Source organism: Onychomys torridus, chromosome 7 (assembly GCF_903995425.1).
Source record: "Onychomys torridus chromosome 7, mOncTor1.1, whole genome shotgun sequence".
NCBI classification, from domain to species: Eukaryota; Metazoa; Chordata; class Mammalia; order Rodentia; family Cricetidae; genus Onychomys; species Onychomys torridus.
The window spans coordinates 66,699,099-66,717,439 of NC_050449.1; the positions used below are offsets into that span (position 1 = coordinate 66,699,099).

An 18,341-nucleotide genomic window follows, 5' to 3' on the forward strand; every position below is an offset into this window, starting at 1 on the left:
GCTATATATATATATATATATATATATATATAATCTCCATTACACAAAAACGTAGGAAACAGACTAAAAGGAGCAGTTAGAGATTGGAAGTGTCCTAGTTATTCTGTTACCATGAGAAAACACCATAATCAAGGCAAGTCACAGAAGTGTTTGGTGGGGCTTACAGTTTGAGGAGGAGTCCATAACTTCCATAGCAAAGAATATGGCAGCGGACAGGAGTGGCACTGGAGCGGCACTGGAGCAGTAGCTGGACACTTACAGCCAAGCACAAGGTAGAGGGGGAACTAACGAGGTATGGTATGTGGGCTCTTAACCTCAAAGTCACACTAGGGACCCTCCAACAAGGCCAAGACAAGGAGACAACCTATTTCATTCTTCAGTTGCACAGTCTGGGAACTGAAGCCCAAGGCATCAGAATTTTGATATTCTGTTCAGTGCGATCGACTCAGGGACAGAAGACCATATGGATTTTGGGGATATCATCAATGGTAGAATACTTGCCTAGCATGCTCAAGACCTTGGGTTTGATCCTAGCACACAGAAAAAAGTGATAACTTTTTGATCAGGAAGACAGGCCAGCAGGACAGGAAGGTGGGCAAGCCTGAAGAGCAGCTTTGTGTAGTTTGAGATACACAACACAGGGCATATGTCATTGTCGATTTTCTTGTAGCCACACTTCAAAACCTGAAAGAAAAGGCAAAAGTTTTTTCCTCTTTCTTTGACAAGGGCTCAATAAGTAGTTCTGGCTTACATGAAACTTGCTAAGTAATGTCTCGAACTCACAGAGGTCTCTCCTACAGCCCACCTTTGCATCCTGAGTGCTGGTGTTAAGGACAGGTACCACTGCACTTAGCCAAAAATGTACCAGTATGATTTATTTAAACATATTTTAAATATTCCAACAAGTGATCAACATACACATAAAAATTCCGAGCCAGGTATGGTGGCACACCTCTATAATACCAGCATGGAAGTGGAAGGGTTGTGATTTCCAGGGAACCTCAATTACATACTGAGATGTCCACCTCAAACAGAATGAGGTGCTGGAGAGATGACTCAGTGGTTAAGAACACCGGCTGCTCTTCCAGAGGACTCCAGTTCTACTCTCAACACCCACATGGGGGCTCACAACTATCTATTAACTCCAGTTCCAGCGGATCCCATGCCATCTTCTGGCCTTGGCTGGCAGAGCACACACACCGGGAACATGCAAAACACATAAAATACAGATGAAAAAGCCAGGCCCGGTAGTGCACCCCTTTAACCTCACTACTAGGGAGGCAGAGGCAGGCAGATCTCTATTCGTTCGAGGCCAGCCTGGCTTACTGAGCCAGTTCCAGACTACGCAAAGTGAGACCCTCTCAAAAATACAAAACGAGGAGGATAAGGGGCCCGAGATCAATGTCTGGGATCCACATGGCGGGAGGAGAGACCCAGATTGCTCTAGGTCTGTCTTCCCGAGGCCGGGGAGGCGGGATCTCGCTGCCTACTCCCGCCAAGTCTTTTGGGGAAGGCAAGCCTGGGGTAAAGGAGGCCTTCCTTGGCCACAATCCGGCTTGAGGTGCGTACTCATGGCAAAGCACAAACCACAATAACATGAGTGTACACGCAAAAATTGGGCGGCACTTGGAGCGCAGGTACAGAAGAGGGCCAGGGCCACAGAGTCAAAAACAAACAAACAAACAACTCCCCGCATAAAACCCGGATGCAGACTCCACCCTCCGAGCCTGTGCACGGCGACGACGCTGCTACGCACGCGTCCGTCCGTCCGGAGGTGCCGTCACGGCCAGGTCGCGTTCCCAGGGTCAGTTCCGGGTCGGGTCAGAGAATTGCTTCCGGGGGGCTAGGAAGTGACGTGTCGTACCACTTCCCCTTCAGCTCGGCGCCCGGGAGGTGGGTCCCACGCGGAGTCAACATGAGGATCGAGAAATGTTACTTCTGTTCCGGGCCCATCTACCCGGGCCACGGCATGATGTTCGTCCGCAACGACTGCAAGGTGGGGCGGCCGCGGCCTGCGCGGGGACCGACGGCTGGGGACGGGCGCGCGCGGCGCGCGCCGGGGTCGTAGCCCCGCGGGGTGGCCTGGGTTCACGGCGGGCGAGGTCTCCTCCCTACGGTCGGTCGAATGCACGCTTGCTCAGGCGGGCTTCATGCTGAGGTCCCGGGACATAGGGACCAGCCGGAGGTGGGAGTGTCTGCAGAGGTTGATGGACGTGGTGCCTGCGACCTGATAGAGTTGTGTGTTGTTGCTGGAGGGGAGCTGGGAGAGTCTCAGAGTGCAGGGTCTTTGGGGAGCAGGCTTCCACTTCGTCAGGCCTTCGGGAGCAAAACCTCCTTTAGTCAACCGGGGACGGTGCAGACTTGTGAAGGACAAGGTCGCCGTTCTCGACGCCGTGACCTCTTCAGTTCTCAGGTTCAGGAAGCCTCGGAGTACCCTTCCTAACTACACCGGGTCCTTTCCCTGAGTTCTGGGTTTCCATTTCTGTGTGCGACGGGGAGAGAGAGCACCCTGTGTAGGGAATTGCACAATTTGAGTAAAAGGTGCAGAACAGAACAGTCTCTGAGGAAGAACTGGAGTGTAAATGACGAAGGCTTGGGGAGGGGCTGCTAGTGTGATTAGTATAGGTGACGTTGTGGCAGGCCTTTTATAGTACATGCATTTGCCTCTTAGTTGGGAGTGAATCCCATTCCTCCAGTTCTCAGAACGGCACGTACATAATGAACTTTGGTCGTCCTATTTGAGCCGGTTACGTGCAGGTTCTCACAGAATGAAGTATGTAAGCGAAAGCATTATGATTTGTGCAGTATGTGCAGGCTTTCTTAGCTTATGTTGTTCACCCCTTTTCAGCTGGTGTGATTGGGTCACATATTTTAGATATGACACTTAGTTTTCTTTGCTAGAAACCTGTTAACCTCAAAGGCTTACTTTTCAAGTTTCTTCCAGGGACACAAACAGATTGCGTTTTTTTTTTTTTTTTTTTTTTTGTTTTTGAGACAGGGTTTCTCTGTGTAGCTTTGCGCCTTTCCTGGATCTCACTCTGTGGACCAGGCTGGCCTCGAACTCACAGAGATCTGCCTGCCTCTGCCTCACACGTGCTGGGATTACAAGCGTCCACCACCACCACCACCCTTCCTCCTTCCTTCCTTTCTTTCTTTCTTTTTTTTTTTTTTTTTTTTTTGAGCTGAGGACCGAACCCAGCAAGCGCTCTACCACTGAGCTAAATCCCCAACCTTTTTTTTTTTTTTTTTTAAAGGTTATTTATTTTATTTTGTGTGCATTGGTGTTTTGCCTGCATATATGTCTGTGTGAGGGTGTCAGGTACTGGGAATTGAACCCGGGTCTTCTGGAAGAGCAGTCAGCCCTCTTAACTGCTGAGTCATCTCTCCAGCCCCAGATTGCATTCTTTTTAAAGGGATTATAGGTAATAGGTGTAGCTTAGGCCTGTAAAAAAGCCTTACTATCCATTTCAAAAACACATCGACGGCTAGTGAACTGAAAGTTGCTGCTGCTTTGGTACGAAGATGGAGAATTAAAAGAGTAAAGACTCTGACTTAGACCCGTGACTGTGATCCTTCAAAACACACCCAGCACTCAGTATGGGAGCACATGTCCGTAATCAGGGTAGGTAGAAGGCCGAGGCAGGAGGATTCCAAGTTGCAGGTCAGCCTGGACTACACAGTAAGGCTTTGTTTCAGAACAACAGCAAAAAAAAAAAAAAAAAAAAATCAATTCACTGCAGAACTCATAGTTAATGATAAAATAGACACTGAAAGAGAAAAGGAAAATGACCTATTAGCAGTTTTAGTTTTGAAAATATTTTGTGCTTTCAGCCAGAAGGAAGCAAATAGGATTCAGCTTGGCTCAAAACTCACCCTCACTAGGGATACAGGAAAGTGATTTTGAGAATGATCACAAATCGGGAAGGGATTTTAGGCACTTTTCTTAGAATTGGTCCTTCACCTAAGGCTGGTATAAGGTATAATCCTCTAAAGTGATTAGTGATTGTTCCATTTCAGGGTTTTTAGCCTGCTGTCAGGGATGGGGTTTGTTCCCACCAAACACGGAGTAGCCTTCTGTTCTGATGCCTCATGTGATTCTTGGTGGTGTCAGTAGGAGTCCTGCATGGGAACTGTTGTCCTTTCTCAGACTTTATGTGGCTTTTGTTGGTTGGCTAGGGGGTGTATCCTGTTGTAGAAACATTTGTATTATTGACTCCAGTATTTTAACTTGAGTGTCTTATAGGTGTTCCGATTCTGCAAATCCAAGTGTCATAAAAACTTCAAGAAGAAGCGGAACCCACGCAAGGTCAGGTGGACTAAAGCCTTCCGGAAAGCAGCTGGCAAGGAGCTCACTGTGGTGAGTACAGTTGGTGCTTGCCCAGCCTAAGCATGGCATCCTGCCATGTGTGGTTGTGAGTGCTTTATTTGGCTATGGAAAATCTCATTCTTGTGTGATCCCAAAAATCAAGGGGAACACTACCCATCCCAGTTTGTAGAAGTTTGTTTTTGTTTTTTTGGCCTTTGCAAAGAAAAAGAAAGAAAATCATTTGAATGTGTTGGGTGAAGTGGAAGTTGTCCTTGAAGGATGGAGAGGAGGTTGGGGAAGGCTGATGTGCTTCTGAGTAGCACTGAGGCTCAGGTGAGGTTTGTAAGGCCTTTCTCAGCTCCTGTGTGTCCTTGGGTGGGCTCTGGAAGAACAAGCTAGCAGGTGTAGGGGAGCCAAGGGCTAAGGGGTGCCTTGAGAGATTTGATAGCGGGGTCTCTTGGAAATGTCCATGTTTGGTTCCTAAAGAGGGAGAAGGTGAAAGCTGTACTGTCCTTTGCTGGAGGTAGATGTTCTAAGTTGCTGTACCCCTCTGGCTGTCTCTTCCCCCTAACCCTGTGATATCTCTCTCTCTCTCTCTCTCTCTCTCTCTCTCCCTCTCTCCCCCCCACCCCCCTCTGTGATCCCTGGTTCCCAATACCAGAGCTGTCTAGTGAATACAGCTGCATATTGTGTAGGATGAGAGGCCAAATCACAGTAATTCAAAAATAATCTTCAGTGTGGGTGAAGCAATGGGATACCATTAATGTCACAGAGAGGGGTGCCATCCCCACCCCCCGCCCTGCCCCCTAGCTGCCCTCTGTCTTTCCGCTGAGCTCCTTGTACACTGACAGAATCTGATGTTTGTAAATGGAATAGCTCGTGTGGAGTTCACTCCATATGCTACCATCAGCTATATTTGAAAGCCGAGGAATATGGGCAGGTTTTTCAAATTGTTTTGCCTGATTTGAGATTGATGCTTATTATCTGTCAAAATACCCCCATTTGGAGGACCCAGAGGCACACAGGGCGAAGGTTATATACCCTGCAGGTGTGTAGTTTCATACCCTTTCACTGTGACAGGAGGATCGAACCCAGGGCCTCTACCACTGAGCTAAATCCCCAACCCTTGACAGGTTCTTAGATGGAAACAGTATGAATTCTTGGTGGTTAGCTTTTGGTCTGAGAAAAGTGGTTCATGTAGTGGAAGTTTCTGGCTGTGCTTCTCATGTGGAGCTGGGAACGGGAGCCTCTTCAATTTGTTTATCCTTCTCATGGTTGATAGCTCCTGAAGGAGGGAATGAGCCTCCTCTCTCTGAGAGGCCTGTTTCCCCAGAACCTGAGCTGTTTTCAGCTAGTTGAAAGCAAGTATTCCCCAGTATTTTGAGGAGGGTGTCTAATATTTGGCTACTTAGGATTTTTGTGAAAAGAATATTTTAAACAACGATTGCTTACCACCTTTCTTTCCAACCTTCTATACCATCTTCTAGGACAACTCATTTGAATTTGAAAAACGTAGAAATGAACCTGTGAAATACCAGCGAGAGCTCTGGAGTAAAACCAGTAAGTCTTGGGGATGCTGGGTGTCGGGGGGCTGTTGTGGGTGTTTGGGGGAGACTGTTGTGGGCGTTCTGCAGTTGTAAATGCCAGCTTGTAGAAACACTGAACCCACTTCAGTGCTTGGCTCCTTTCACCTCATGTTAATGGTCTTGTTGGTGTTTATGTCTTGAAGGTACTCCAAATTCCTTTTAGAATTTGGCTGAATTTGGATACATCAGAAACTGACTGGTGTGTCCATGTAAAAACACTGTAATTATTAAACTTGAAGTGCCCACTCCAAATAACAACCCCAAACTCTGAAAGAATAAATAAGGGAAATGTTCGGTGGGTGAGATGAGACCCAGTTAGGAAAAATATGGACCTGTATGCATCACCAGCCTTGACCGGCTGCTCCAGGGGTCAGGTGTGTGCCTTGTGGTGTAAGATGAAAAAAGGTGCTGCACTTCAAGCCATCAGTACAGACTTTAAGGGTGCACCTAAGTGCTTGTTTGGGTAAATACGGAGTTATGGGCCCCAAATTAAAAGCGGTAGTGTTCAGCCCTTCTCTTTCCCCTGAAGTAGTCAGGGACTTTAATTGAAGGGAGGGTAAGTGTTGGAAAACTTAGTTCCTTCTTTCATTTTAAGAGGATCTTGCTGGGCAGCCGTGGCTGGCCTTGAACTCACAGTCTTGGCCTCCTGAGTGCTGGTATTATAGGTGTCTGTGGTGTGAACTCTTCGGCGGCAGTATTTTTGTGACAGGTCCTCTGCTCCAACTTCTCTCCCTTCTGTGGCGCTTTTATGTGGCCTCAGCTTGCAGATCACACACGCTGCCTGCCCTCTCCTGAAACTCCCATTTCCGTTTCCTGCTGGTTGGTTCAGGTGTTCCAGGTTCGTTCCTACCTGTGGAAATGATGTAAGAAGCAGAATGGTTCTGCTTTCCTTCCCCTAGGTTCTGTTGTCTTTTGTATTGAGTCCTAAAACCCTTTCAGAAGTGTTTGTGGAGACAGTGGGGGAGTCTGCGTTGTTCCCTAGACAGCCTGAGTAGTGAGTGCCGCCAGCGTCTCATACCTGTAGCTCTGTCAGGGTGACTGTTTTGTATTGAGTTTTCTCTCATTCAAGCCTAAGTCACGCAGAAGTATTTCATGTAATTGTCACCGTCATACTGTTTGAATGTGTAAATTTGCTGCCTTGTAATTTTTTTTGTAGTTGATGCAATGAAGAGAGTTGAAGAGATCAAGCAGAAACGCCAGGCTAAGTTTATAATGAACAGGTATGTGCACTTGCGGACGAGGAATGACGAGATTTCTGGGAGGCATGTGTGCTCCCCCCCTTTTTTTATTATACTTGTGTTTTAATTTTACATATCAGCCATGGGTTCCCCTGTCCTCCCCACTCCCGCCCCCACCCTCACCTTCCTCCCGTCCCCTCCCCTCCATTCCCATCTCCTCCAGGGCCAAGACTCCCCTGGAAATTCATTTAAACCTGGTGGATTCAGTACAGGCAGGTCCAGTCCCCTCCTTCTAGGCTGAGCAAAGTGTCCCTGTGTAAGCCCAAGGTTCCAAACAGCCAGCTCATGCACTAAGGACAGGTCCCGGTCCCACAGCCTGGATGCCTCCCAAACAGTCTAAGCCACTCAACTGTCTCACTTATCCAGAGGGCCTGATCCAGCTGGGGGCTCCACAGCCTTAGGTTCACAATTCATGTGCTTCCATTTGTCTGGCTTTCGTCCCCGTGCTTTTTCCAATCCTGGGCTCAACAATTCACGCTCCCACAATCCCTCCTCCTTCTCGACAACTGGACACACGGAACTCCACCTGGGGCCTGGCTGAGGATCTCTACATCCACTTCCATCAGTCACTAGATGAGAGTTCCAGGCCGACCTTCAGGGTGTTTGGCCATCTGATCACCAGACTAGGTCAGATCAGGCTTTCTCTCGACCACTGCCAGCAGTCTACAGAGGATGCATCATTGTGGATTTCAGGGGACCTCTCGAGCACTCTGCCCACTCCTGTTCTCATGTGGTCCTCATCCATCATGGTCTACCATTCCTTGTTCTCCCTTTCTGTTCCTGATCCAGCTGGGATCTCCTGCTCCCCCAAGCCTCCCTTCTCTCAAACCTTGCCCTTCATTTCTCCCACTCTCGTCCAGGTTGTTCATGTAGATTTCATCCAATTCTCTGTCATTGGGCAATCCCTGTGTCTTTCTTAGGGTCCCATTTTCTAGGTAGCCTCCCTGGAGTTGTGTAGCAGTCTAGTCATCTTTGTTTTACATCTAGTATCCTCCTATGAGTGAGTACATACCATGCTTGACCTTCTGAGTCTGGGTTACCTCACTCAGGATGATTTTTTCTAGATCCATCCATTTGCCTGCAAACCTCATGATGTCATTGTTTTTCTCTGCTGAGTAGTACTCCATTGTGTATATGTACCATATTTTCTTTATCCATTCTTCAGTTGAAGGGCATCTAGGTTGTTTCCAGGTTCTGGCTATTACAAACAATGCTGATATGAACATAGCTGAGCAAATGCCCTTGTGGTATGATTGAGCATTCCTTGGGTATATGCCCAAGAGTGCTATAGCTGGGTCTTGGGGGAAATGGATTCCCAATTTTCTAAGGAAGTGCCATATTGATTTCCAAAGTGGCTGTACAAGTTTGCATTCCCACCAGCAGTGGAGGAGAGTTCCCCTTGCTCCACATCCTCTCCAGCATAAGCTGTCTTCTGTGTTTTTGATCTTAGCCATTCTGACAGGTGTAAGGTGGTATCTCAGAGTCGTTTTGATTTGCATTTCCCGGATAATTAGGGATGTTGAGCAATTCCTTAAATGTCTTTCAGCCATTTGAACTTCTTCTGTTGAGAATTCTCTGTTTAGTTCTATAGCCTGTTTCTTAATTGGACTGTTGGGCATTTTGATGTCTAATTTCTTGAGTTCTTTATATATTCTGGATATCAGCCCTCTGTCAGATGTGGGGTTGGTGAAGACCTTTTCCCATTCTGTAGGCTGTCGCTTTGTCTTGTTGACTGTGTCCTTTGCTCTACAAAAGGTTCTCAGTTTCAACAGGTCCCATTGATTGATTGTTTCTCTCAGTGTCTGTGCTACTGGTGTTATATTTAGAAAGTGATCTCCGGTGCCAATGCATTCAAGAGTACTTCCTACTTTCTCTTCTGTCAGGTTCAGAGTAACTGGATTTATGTTGAGGTCTTTGATCCACTTGGACTTAAGTTTTGTGCACGGTGACAGATATGGATCTATTTGCAGCCTTGTACACCTTGACATCCAGTTATGCCAGCACCATTTGTTGAAGATGCTTTCTTTTTTCCATTGTACATTTTTGGCTTCTTTGTCAAAATTATATGTTCATAGGTGTGCGGGTTAATGTCAGGGTCTTCAATTCGATTCCATTGGTCCACATGTCGGTTTTTATGCCAGTACCAAGCTGTTTTTTATTACCGTAGCTCTATAGTAGAGCTTGAGGTAGGGGATCGTGATGCCTCCAGAGGTTGTTTTATTGTACAGGATTCTTTTGGCTATCCTGGGTTTTTTGTTTTTCCATATGAAGTTGAGTATTATTCTTCCCAGATCTGTGTTGGTAATTTGATGGGGATTGCGTTGAATCTGTAGATTGCTTTTGGTAAGATCGCCATTTTTACTATGTTAATCCTGCCTATCCATGACCATGGGAGGTCTTGCCATTTTCTAACATCTTCAATTTCTTTTTTCAGGGACTTAAAGTTCTTGTCATATAGGTCCTTCACATGCTTAGAGTAACCCCAAGGTATTTTATATCATTTGTGGCTATTGCAAAGGGTGATGTATCTCTGATTTCCTTCTCAGCCTGTTTGTCTATTGTATATAGGAGGACTACTGATTTTTATGGGTTGGTCTTGTATCCTGCTATGTTGCTGAAGGTTTTTATTAGCTGTATCAGTTCCTTGGTTGAATTTTTGGGGTCACTCATGTATACTATTATGTCATCTGCAAATAGGGAAAGCTTGACTTCTTCCTCTCCAATTTGTATCCCCTTAATTTCCTTATGTTGTCTTATAGCTCTGGCTAGAACTTCAAGTACTATATTGAATAAGTATGGGGAGAGGGGACAGCCTTACCTTGTTCCTGATTTTAATGGTATTGCTTTGAGTTTCTTTCCATTTAAATTGATGTTGGCTGTTGGCTTGCTGTAGATTGCCTTTATTATGTTTAGGTATGTTCCCTGTATTCCTGATCGCTCCAAGACCTTTATCATGAAGGGGTGTTGGATTTTGTCAAAGGCCTTTTCTGCATCTAGTGAGATGATCATGTGGTTTTTTTCTTTTGAGTTTGTTTATATGGTGTATTACATTGACGGACTTTTGTATGTTGAACCACCCTTGCATACCTGGGATGAAGCCTACTTAATCATGGTGGATAATTGTTTTGATGTGTTCTTGGAGTCTGTTTGTCAGTATTGTATTGAGTATTTTTGAATCAATGTTCATGAGGGAGATCGGTCTGTAGTTCTCTTTCTTTGTTGCATCTTTGTTTGGTTTAGGAATCAGGGTAATTGTAGCCTCATAGAAGGAGTTTGGTAATATTCCTTCTGCTTCTATTGTGTGGAACAATTTAAAGAGTATTGGTATTAAGTCTTCTTTGAAGATCTGGTAGAATTCTGCAGTGAAACCATCTGGTCCTGGGCTTTTTTTGGTTGGGAGACTTTTAATGACTGATTCTATTTCCTTAGGGGTTATTGGACTATTTAAATGGTTTATCTGGTCTTGATTTAACTTAGGTGTGTGGTACCTATCCAGAAAATTATCCATTTCTTTTAGATTTTCCATTTTTGTGGAGTAGAGTTGTTTTTTTTTTTTTTTTTTTTTTGAGCTGAGGATCGAACCCAGGGCCTTGTGCTTGCTAAGCAAGCGCTCTACCACTGAGCTAAACCCCTAACCCTGGAGTAGAGGTTTTTGAAGTATGACCTGATGATTCTCTGGATTTCCTCTGTCTGTTATGTCCCCCTTTTCATTTCTGATTTTGTTAATTTGGATGCTCGCTCTCTGTCTTTTGGTTAGTTTGGATAAGGGCTTGTCTATCTTGTTGATCTTCTCAAAGAACCAACTCTTTGTTTCATTAATCCTTTGTATTGTTCTCTTTATTTCTATTTTATTGATTTCAGCTCTCAATTTGATAATTTCCTGGTGTCTGTTCCTCCTGGGAGACTTGCTTCCTCCTGTTCAAGGGCTTTCAGGTGTGCTGTTAAGCCACTAGCGTGAGATTTCTCCAGCTTTTATGTGGGCATTTAGTGCTATGAATTTCCCTCTTAGCACTGCTTTCATAGTGTCCCATAAGTTTGGGTATGTGGTGTATTCATTTTCATTGATCTCTAGGAAGTCTTTAATTTCTTTCTTTATTTCTTCCTTAACCCATTGGTGATTCAGTTGAGCATTATTCAGTTTCCATGAGATTGTAGGATTTCTGTAGGTTTTATTTTTTTTTTTTTTTTTTGTTGAAATATAACTTTAAACCATGGTGGTCTGATAGAACACAGGAGATTATTCCAATTGTTTTGTATCTGTTGAGATTTGCTTTGTGGCCAAGTATGTGGTCAATTTTAGAGAAAGTTCCATGGGGTGCTGCGAAGAAGGTATATTCTTTTTTGTTCGGGTGGAATGTTCTGTAGATATTGATTAAGTCCATTTGAGCCATAACATCAGTTAAGACCATTATGTCTCTGTTAAGTTTCAATTTGGCTGATCTGTCCAGAGGTGAAAGTGGGGTGTTGAAGTCCCCCACTATTAATGTGTGGGGTTTTATATGTGATTTAAGCTTTAGTAGTGTTTCTTTTACATATGTGGGTGCCCTTGTGTTTGGGGTGTAAATGTTCAGAATTGAGACTTCATCTTGGTGGATCTTTCCTGCAATGAGTATGTAATGTCCTTCATCATCTCTTTTGATTGATTTTAGTTTGGAGTCTATTTTGCTGGATATTAAGATGGTTATACCAGCTTGTTTCTTAAGACCATTTGATTGGAAAGTCTTTTCCCAGCCTTTTATTCTTAGGAGGTGTCTGTCTTTGAATTTGAGGTGTGTTTCTTGTATGCAGCAGAAAGGTGGATCCTGTTTTCGTATCCATTCTGTTAGTCTGTGTCTTTTTATAGGTGAATTAAGTCCATTGATATTAAGGGATATTAATGACCAGTGATTGTTTGTTCCTGTTATTTTTATTTTTTGGTGGTAGTGTGTGTGTACTTCTCTTCTTTGGGGTTTACTGCTGTGGTGTTATTTATTGCCTGTGTTTTCATGGGAGTGTCTGCCTTCCTTAGTTTGGAATTTTCCTTCTAGTGCTTTCTGTAGGGCTGGGTTTGTGGATAAGTATTGTTTAAATCTGGTTTTGTCTTGGAAGGTCTTGTTCACTCCATCTATGATGATTGAAGGTTTTTCTGGGTATCTTAGTCTAGGCTGGCATCCATGGTCTTTTAGTGTCTGCATTATATCTGTCCAGGTCCTTCTGGCTTTCAAAGTCTCCATTGAGAAATCAGGTGTTATTTTGATGGGTTTGCCTTTATAAGTCACTTGGCCTTTTTCCTTTGCTGCCCTTAATATTCTTTCTTTATTCTGTATGTTTAGTTGTTTAATTATTATGTGGCGAGGGGACTTTCTTGCGGGGGTCTAGTCTGTTTGGTGTTCTATAGGCTTCTTGTATCTTCATAGGCATTTCCTTCTTTAAGTTGGGAAAGTTTTCTTCTATGATCTTGTTAAATATATTTTCTGTGCCTTTGAGTTGGTATTCTTCTCCTTCCTCTATCCCTATTATTCGTAGGTTTGGTCTTTTCATGGTGTCCCAAATTTCTTGGACATTTTGGGTCATGACTTTGTTGGTTTTAGTGTTTTCTTTGACTGATGAATCTGTTTCTTCTACCGTATCTTCAACACCAGAGATCCTCTCTTCCATCTCTTGCATTCTGTTGGTTATACTTGCCTCTGAAGTTCCTGTTTGTTTACTCAGATTTTCTGTTTCCAGCATTCCTTCTGCTAGTGTCTTCTTCATTTTTTCTATTTCCCTCTTCAGGTCTTGGACTGTTTCCCTTGCTTTTTCATGATTTTCATTCAAGGATTTATTGTTTTCTTCTGCTTTAATTGTCCTTTCCTCTAGTTTTTTTTTATAGCGTTCTTCCCATTTTTTGTTTGTTCCTCCACTTTATTTTTGATTTCTTCTATATAAGTCTCTAGCCTCTTCATGATGTTACTTATAAGGTTGTTTTCTTCTTCTTCCATTCCGTGATGTTCAGGTCTAGCTGTTGGAGAAGGGCTGGGTTCTGGTGATGCTGTATTGCTCTTTATTTTGTTGCATGTACTTCTGCCTTGACGTCTGCCCATCTCCTTGTGGGTTTGTTCTTGGTCTTATCAGTGTACTTGGTACAGAGAAAGTTGACAGATTTAGGGAGCCTCTCTCTGGTCCAGATGGAAGCTCTGGGCCGGATGGGAGCTCTGGTCCAGATGAGAGTGCTGGCCGGATAGGAGCTGGGGGGCTGGACTCTGAGTCTCAGGAAGTCCCTGGGGTCTCCTTATCTTGTCCAGATGGGAGCTCCTCTTGTCCAGATGGGAGTTCTGGGACAGGATGGAAGTTCTGGGGCAGATGGGAGCTGGGGGCTTTCTGGTCCAGATGGGAGTTCCGGGACAGGATGGAATACTGGACACTGGTCTCTAAGTCTCCGGAAGTGGCTGGGGTCTCCAGCAGATGGGTGTGGGGGCAAGGCGTTGAGGTTGTAGTGTCCACTGGAGGGTCTCTGGTCTCTGGTCCAGATGGGAGTTCCGGGGCAGATGGGAGCTGGGGGCTGGTCTCTGAGTCTCAGGAAGTGGCTGGGGTCTCGGGCAAATGGGTGTGGGGGCAGGGTGTGGAGACTGCAGGGTCTGCCTGCAGTCTTGGGAAAAGGGAAGCCTTCCCCCAGGGCCTGCTGATTGGCCAGAAACTGGGGCCAAGATGGGCAGGTCCTCTCAGGATGGTGCCCAGGGGTGGGACCCAGGGGCAGTTGCGTCTCTGACTATAATCCCAGGCACTCACCTCTGGTCCAGATGGGAGTTCCGGGGTGGATGGGGGCTGGGGGCTGGTCTCTGAGTCTCAGGAAGTGGCTCTGGTCCAGATGGGAGTTCCAGGGCGGATGGGAGCTGGGGGCTGGGGGCTGGTCTCTGAGTCTCAGGAAGTGGCTGGGGCCTGGGGCCTGCACGTGTGCTTTTAACACCTTTTTATTCTGATAGAACCTCATAGTTGAAGAAGCCTCGGAAGCCTCGTACAATAGACACTTGTGCGTTTTCTCGGCATTTTACATTCACTTTATCACTCTCACTAGTACAGGGAGCGCAAGACATTCCCGCCTTTTGTGCCTCTGGCTATCCGTAAGACTCTTTCCTTACTTAAACACAGTGTGGTTGCAGATCAGGAAGTGGACATTGATGCAGGACTGTTGTATGACCAGTGGAACCTGCTTCCACTTCCCACCTAGTAATGAGGTCACCACTCAGTTGGCAGCCTCCTTGCACGTGAACAGGTTCCTGTCTTGATTTGTCTCACAGGTATAGACGGTTTTGAAGAGTACGTGCTGATGAGGTTGCTCTATAGAGTGTTTCTTCATTTGGGTTTGCCTGCTTTTCTTCATGGTTTGGTTAGGGCCCTTGGGAGGAATGCCATATCATAACAGTGTCCTTGCTCGTGTGTCCTGTCACTGTTAACTCTGACTCTTTAGTGACAGTGGTGTCTACAGGTCTCTCCCTAACAAAGAGTGGTTCTTTCCTTGGTAATTGATATGGAGCAGGTTCTGGAAAAGCTTGTTGCCCCGCAATCTTGTTCTTATTTTAGCCTCCATAGGAGAGTCTGGCCTCCGTCAGCGTGAAAGTTTTTCCCTTTCTCCACCTTCAGAACCCATCCTTTATTTGTGTAAGCATGTTAGGTCTTTGTTGGTGGACTCCTGTGGTATCCGGTAGGCTCTGATTGGTATTGCTGTGTTTATTGTGATGTTCCGCGTGGCCGACACTTGACCAGTGGACATTGCTTGGGTTTTCCTATCTCAGGTTGTCAAGTCATCTTCAGCTTTTAGCTTGTTGTTGTTTCATGGGTAGCAAGAACTTCAGAGTTCACGTGCTTTCTCTGTCCCGGCCAGGAGTTACCTCTGTCTTTAGAGCAGGAAAACTCACTTTGGTCTGTTACTAGGTTTTTTTTTTTTTTTTTTTTTTTTTAGCTGAGGACCGAACCCAGGGCCTTGTGCTTGATAGGCAAGCACTCTACCACTGAGCTAAATCCCCAACTCCCCCCCCCCCCTTTTTTTTTTAAAGTTTATTTTTATTTAGTGTATGGGTGTTTTGCCTCATGTATGTATGTGCACCATGTGTGTGCACTGCCTGAAGAGGTCAGAAAAAGGCATCAGATCTGGAACTGGAGTTACCGTGTGGGTACTGGGAGCTGAACCTAGGTCCTCTGCAAGAACAGCCAGTGCTCTTAACCACTGAGCCATCTCTCTAGCTTCATTTTTTTTTTTCTTTTTTCTTTCTTTCTTTTTTTCCCCTCCCTTTGAGATGGGGTCTGACTGTGTAGCTCTCGATGGCCTGGAACTCAGAGGTTTTCCTACCTTTACTGAGTGCTAGGTTTAAAGGAGTATTCCACCACAATCAGCCTTTTTTAAAAATTTTATTGTTTTAGTGTGTGTACACACTGTGGTGTGTGTGAATGTGCCATGGTGTGTATGTGGAGCTCAGAGGATACCTTGCAGGAGTTGGTTCTTTCTTTACACTCTGTGGGTCCAAGGGATGAACAGTTAGGTTTGGCAGCGAGTGCCTCTACCCCCTGACCCATGTCATCCTCAAAAGTGAGTCTTAGGTCTAGCCACGGTGGAAGTCTTAGGAAGGAAGCCTGCTGTGGCAGCTCTCTGGCCTTTCAGAAGGGGAGCATGGATGTTTGAGAGCAGCTCTGTCAGCAGCGTTTCTGGTGAATGTCTCAAGTGTTTTATGCTCCTGTAATTGCTGAATAAATGACAGAGCTACCCAGCATGGAGATTGTGCTCTGTGAGGAGGAGGACACACACTGGCAGTTGGGAGACGTCTGTGCCGTGGAAATGGGCTCTGAGGTCTGCCGAGTCCTTAGTCAGACCCCTTCTGTCAGCAGACACACACTGCGTCCCCACCTGCTCCACCAGGTCCACTGGGCACAGCGAATGACCATGTTGCTGGGGTGGAAATCCTGCTTACTTAGGAACTTGAAAATGATTTCGACAGAATTATTAGGGAGGAGAATGTCTATGGGTGAGGGCTCAACAGGTGACTTTGCCTTGCTTTGTGGATAAACATTTGTTTTGTTTTGTTTTTGTTTTTGTTTTTCGAGACAGGGTTTCTCTGTAGCTTTGGAGGCTGTCCTGGAACTCGCGTTGTAGACCAGGCTGGCCTTGAACTCACAGAGATCCACCTGCCTCTGCCTTCCGAGTGCTGGGATTAAAGGTGTGCGCCACCACCACCCAGCGGATAAACAGGATAAACATGTTTGGGGGCCAGTTGATTCCTTGTTGGCTCACAGCAGTTGTTGCTGGGTAGGGGCCCGGAGAACAGGAAGGAGCAGAAGGGTGGCCACCTCTTTCTGTTCCCCCTGTGTCCTTTGCGGACAGCGTCATTAGTGAATGCAGTTCCTGGTGGGAATGAAAGAGGTTTTAGTCACTGAAGTTTGGCTTTGATGCATTTTATCACACAGGTTGAAGAAAAACAAAGAGCTACAGAAGGTTCAGGACATCAAAGAAGTCAAGCAGAGCATCCATCTTATCCGGGCTCCTCTTGCAGGTGAGTAGAGACAGAAAATCTGGATTTTTGTACTTGATGTAGTTAGGCCCCAGCTAACTTTCTAAAAGTGTTTTGTAAGACTGGATGTTAACCTGTAAGCCCCACTTGCCCAAGGACAAGGTAGCTTCCTGGAATGCTGGGAGTTGTAGTTCTTAGAAAATAACAAAGCCTCACGAGTAAACTGGCTGTGTGGGTTTGTCCTTAAACCCCTGAAAAGCAGCCTTGGGGCCACTCAGCTGGGAATTCCCCGGAGTGGATCTCGCCAGAGTCCATCTACCTGGCCAGTATTTAATATTTCATAAAAGCTTGCTTCAAATTTGGCTCAAAATGGTGGAATTGGTTTTTCTATGGCAAATCTCAGGATTAACAGAGGCCCTGCACCCAGGTAGCTGAAGTCATTTCCCAGCTTTGGGTTCTGGACTCACTGGCTGAGTGATACAGGGCATGTGCATCTGTGGTTTGCAGATGTTTGAGATGAGGAGTCTTTAGAATGCTTTATGCATTCGGAAGAACTCTGAGTTTGGCCAGGATTCCTAAGTCCCTAGAAATAGCCACTACTGTAGGGCAGTCAGGATGCTTATGTAGAGTGCTGGAGTAAATTCTGCAGGGTCCCACTCAGTTCCTGTGTTTTACATTTCCCTTAGATTTACATTGGAGTTTATTTTTGGGGAATCTCATCCATGAGTACTGTGTTTACACTGTGTCTACTGCATCTTTTAAAGGCAAAGGAAAGCAGCTGGAAGAAAAAATGGTCCAGCAGTTGCAGGAGGATGTGGACATGGAGGATGCTTCCTAATGGTGCCTCCTGCAGCCAGCCCTGGGCACACTAGAAACCAGTGGAGACTGTCGGTCCCTAAATTACTGATTGGTTACGTAAGGTCCCTCAGACAAAGGTGATTCACATGCTTCCCTCTTAGCCTGCAGCCTGTAGAAGCATCCATCGTGAGTGTTAGCTCTCAGCTCAGTGTTCTGCGTCACTGGTCTGTGCTCACATAAACACAAAGGTTTGTGTGTAGATGAAGACATGAACTCTGGGTATAACATGGTTTGAGTTGTTGCTTAATGGGACCAGGCAACATTTCTGTACTGACCGTCTTGCTAGTGTGAAATCTGTGGTGATGTAACGTTTTCCTTGCACTAGGATGTATGTTTATTAGGGTCATTGCAGCAGAGGTCACAACAAGGAACTAACCGTTCTCAGGACCACCCCAGTTTCTTGCTTTGCTTTAATCTGGTTAGTAGCTTCTTAGAGTTGCATGCTGGCCGCAGCTGAATTTCACTGGGCTGTCCTCCCGCTTCAGCCATTCCAATAGGCGGCCTGTGGGGGTGGTGGTGGGGCAGGGTTGACTGAACTTTGCCAAATGGTACCTTATTACTGCTTTGGAGAATGCTCAATTCCAAGTTGTGACTTCTGGCCCAACACCCCTCTCCTCCAATTCTCTCCAGCCCAGCAGTGGTCTAGAAGCAGAAGAATCTTGTTATCTTTTAAAATGTATTATGTGGTTTTCTTTTTCGTTTTTTTGAGAGAGGGTCTCTCGTATTATGTAGCCCTGGCTGTCCTGGAACTCACAAGGTAGACCAGGCTGCCTTGAATTCACAGAGATCCACCTGCTTCTGCCTCTTGAGTGCTGGGATTAAAGGTGTGCGCCATCACATCCAGCATTTTTGATTTTGTTTAAAAAAACAAAAAAACAAAAAAACAATTGTTTTT

The 18,341-nt window shown here is 45.6% G+C and overlaps 1 protein-coding gene across 1 annotated transcript; it reads left to right on the plus strand.

Moving 5' to 3' along the window:
* The first annotated feature begins 1,832 nt into the window (after positions 1 to 1,832).
* Rsl24d1 (ribosomal L24 domain containing 1) lies at positions 1,833 to 18,117 on the plus strand. The gene is made up of 6 exons (XM_036193053.1): positions 1,833 to 1,996; positions 4,244 to 4,357; positions 5,794 to 5,866; positions 7,049 to 7,112; positions 16,545 to 16,630; positions 17,353 to 18,117. Exons 1-6 carry the CDS (start codon positions 1,916 to 1,918, stop codon positions 17,424 to 17,426), a joined length of 492 nt encoding a protein of 163 aa, XP_036048946.1. The 5' UTR covers positions 1,833 to 1,915; the 3' UTR covers positions 17,427 to 18,117.
* The last annotated feature ends 224 nt before the right edge of the window (positions 18,118 to 18,341 follow it).

What these genes read in the sequence shown, in the direction of transcription:
- Rsl24d1 (XM_036193053.1), top strand. Translation starts at nt 1,916, where the DNA reads ATGAGGATCGAGAAATGTTACTTCTGTTCCGGGCCCATCTACCCGGGC. An exon ending in TCGTCCGCAACGACTGCAAG is followed by an intron (nt 1,997 to 4,243) that starts GTGGGGCGGCCG and finishes AGTGTCTTATAG; the next exon opens with GTGTTCCGATTCTGCAAATC. An exon ending in AGAGCTCTGGAGTAAAACCA is followed by an intron (nt 5,867 to 7,048) that starts GTAAGTCTTGGG and finishes TTTTTTTTGTAG; the next exon opens with TTGATGCAATGAAGAGAGTT.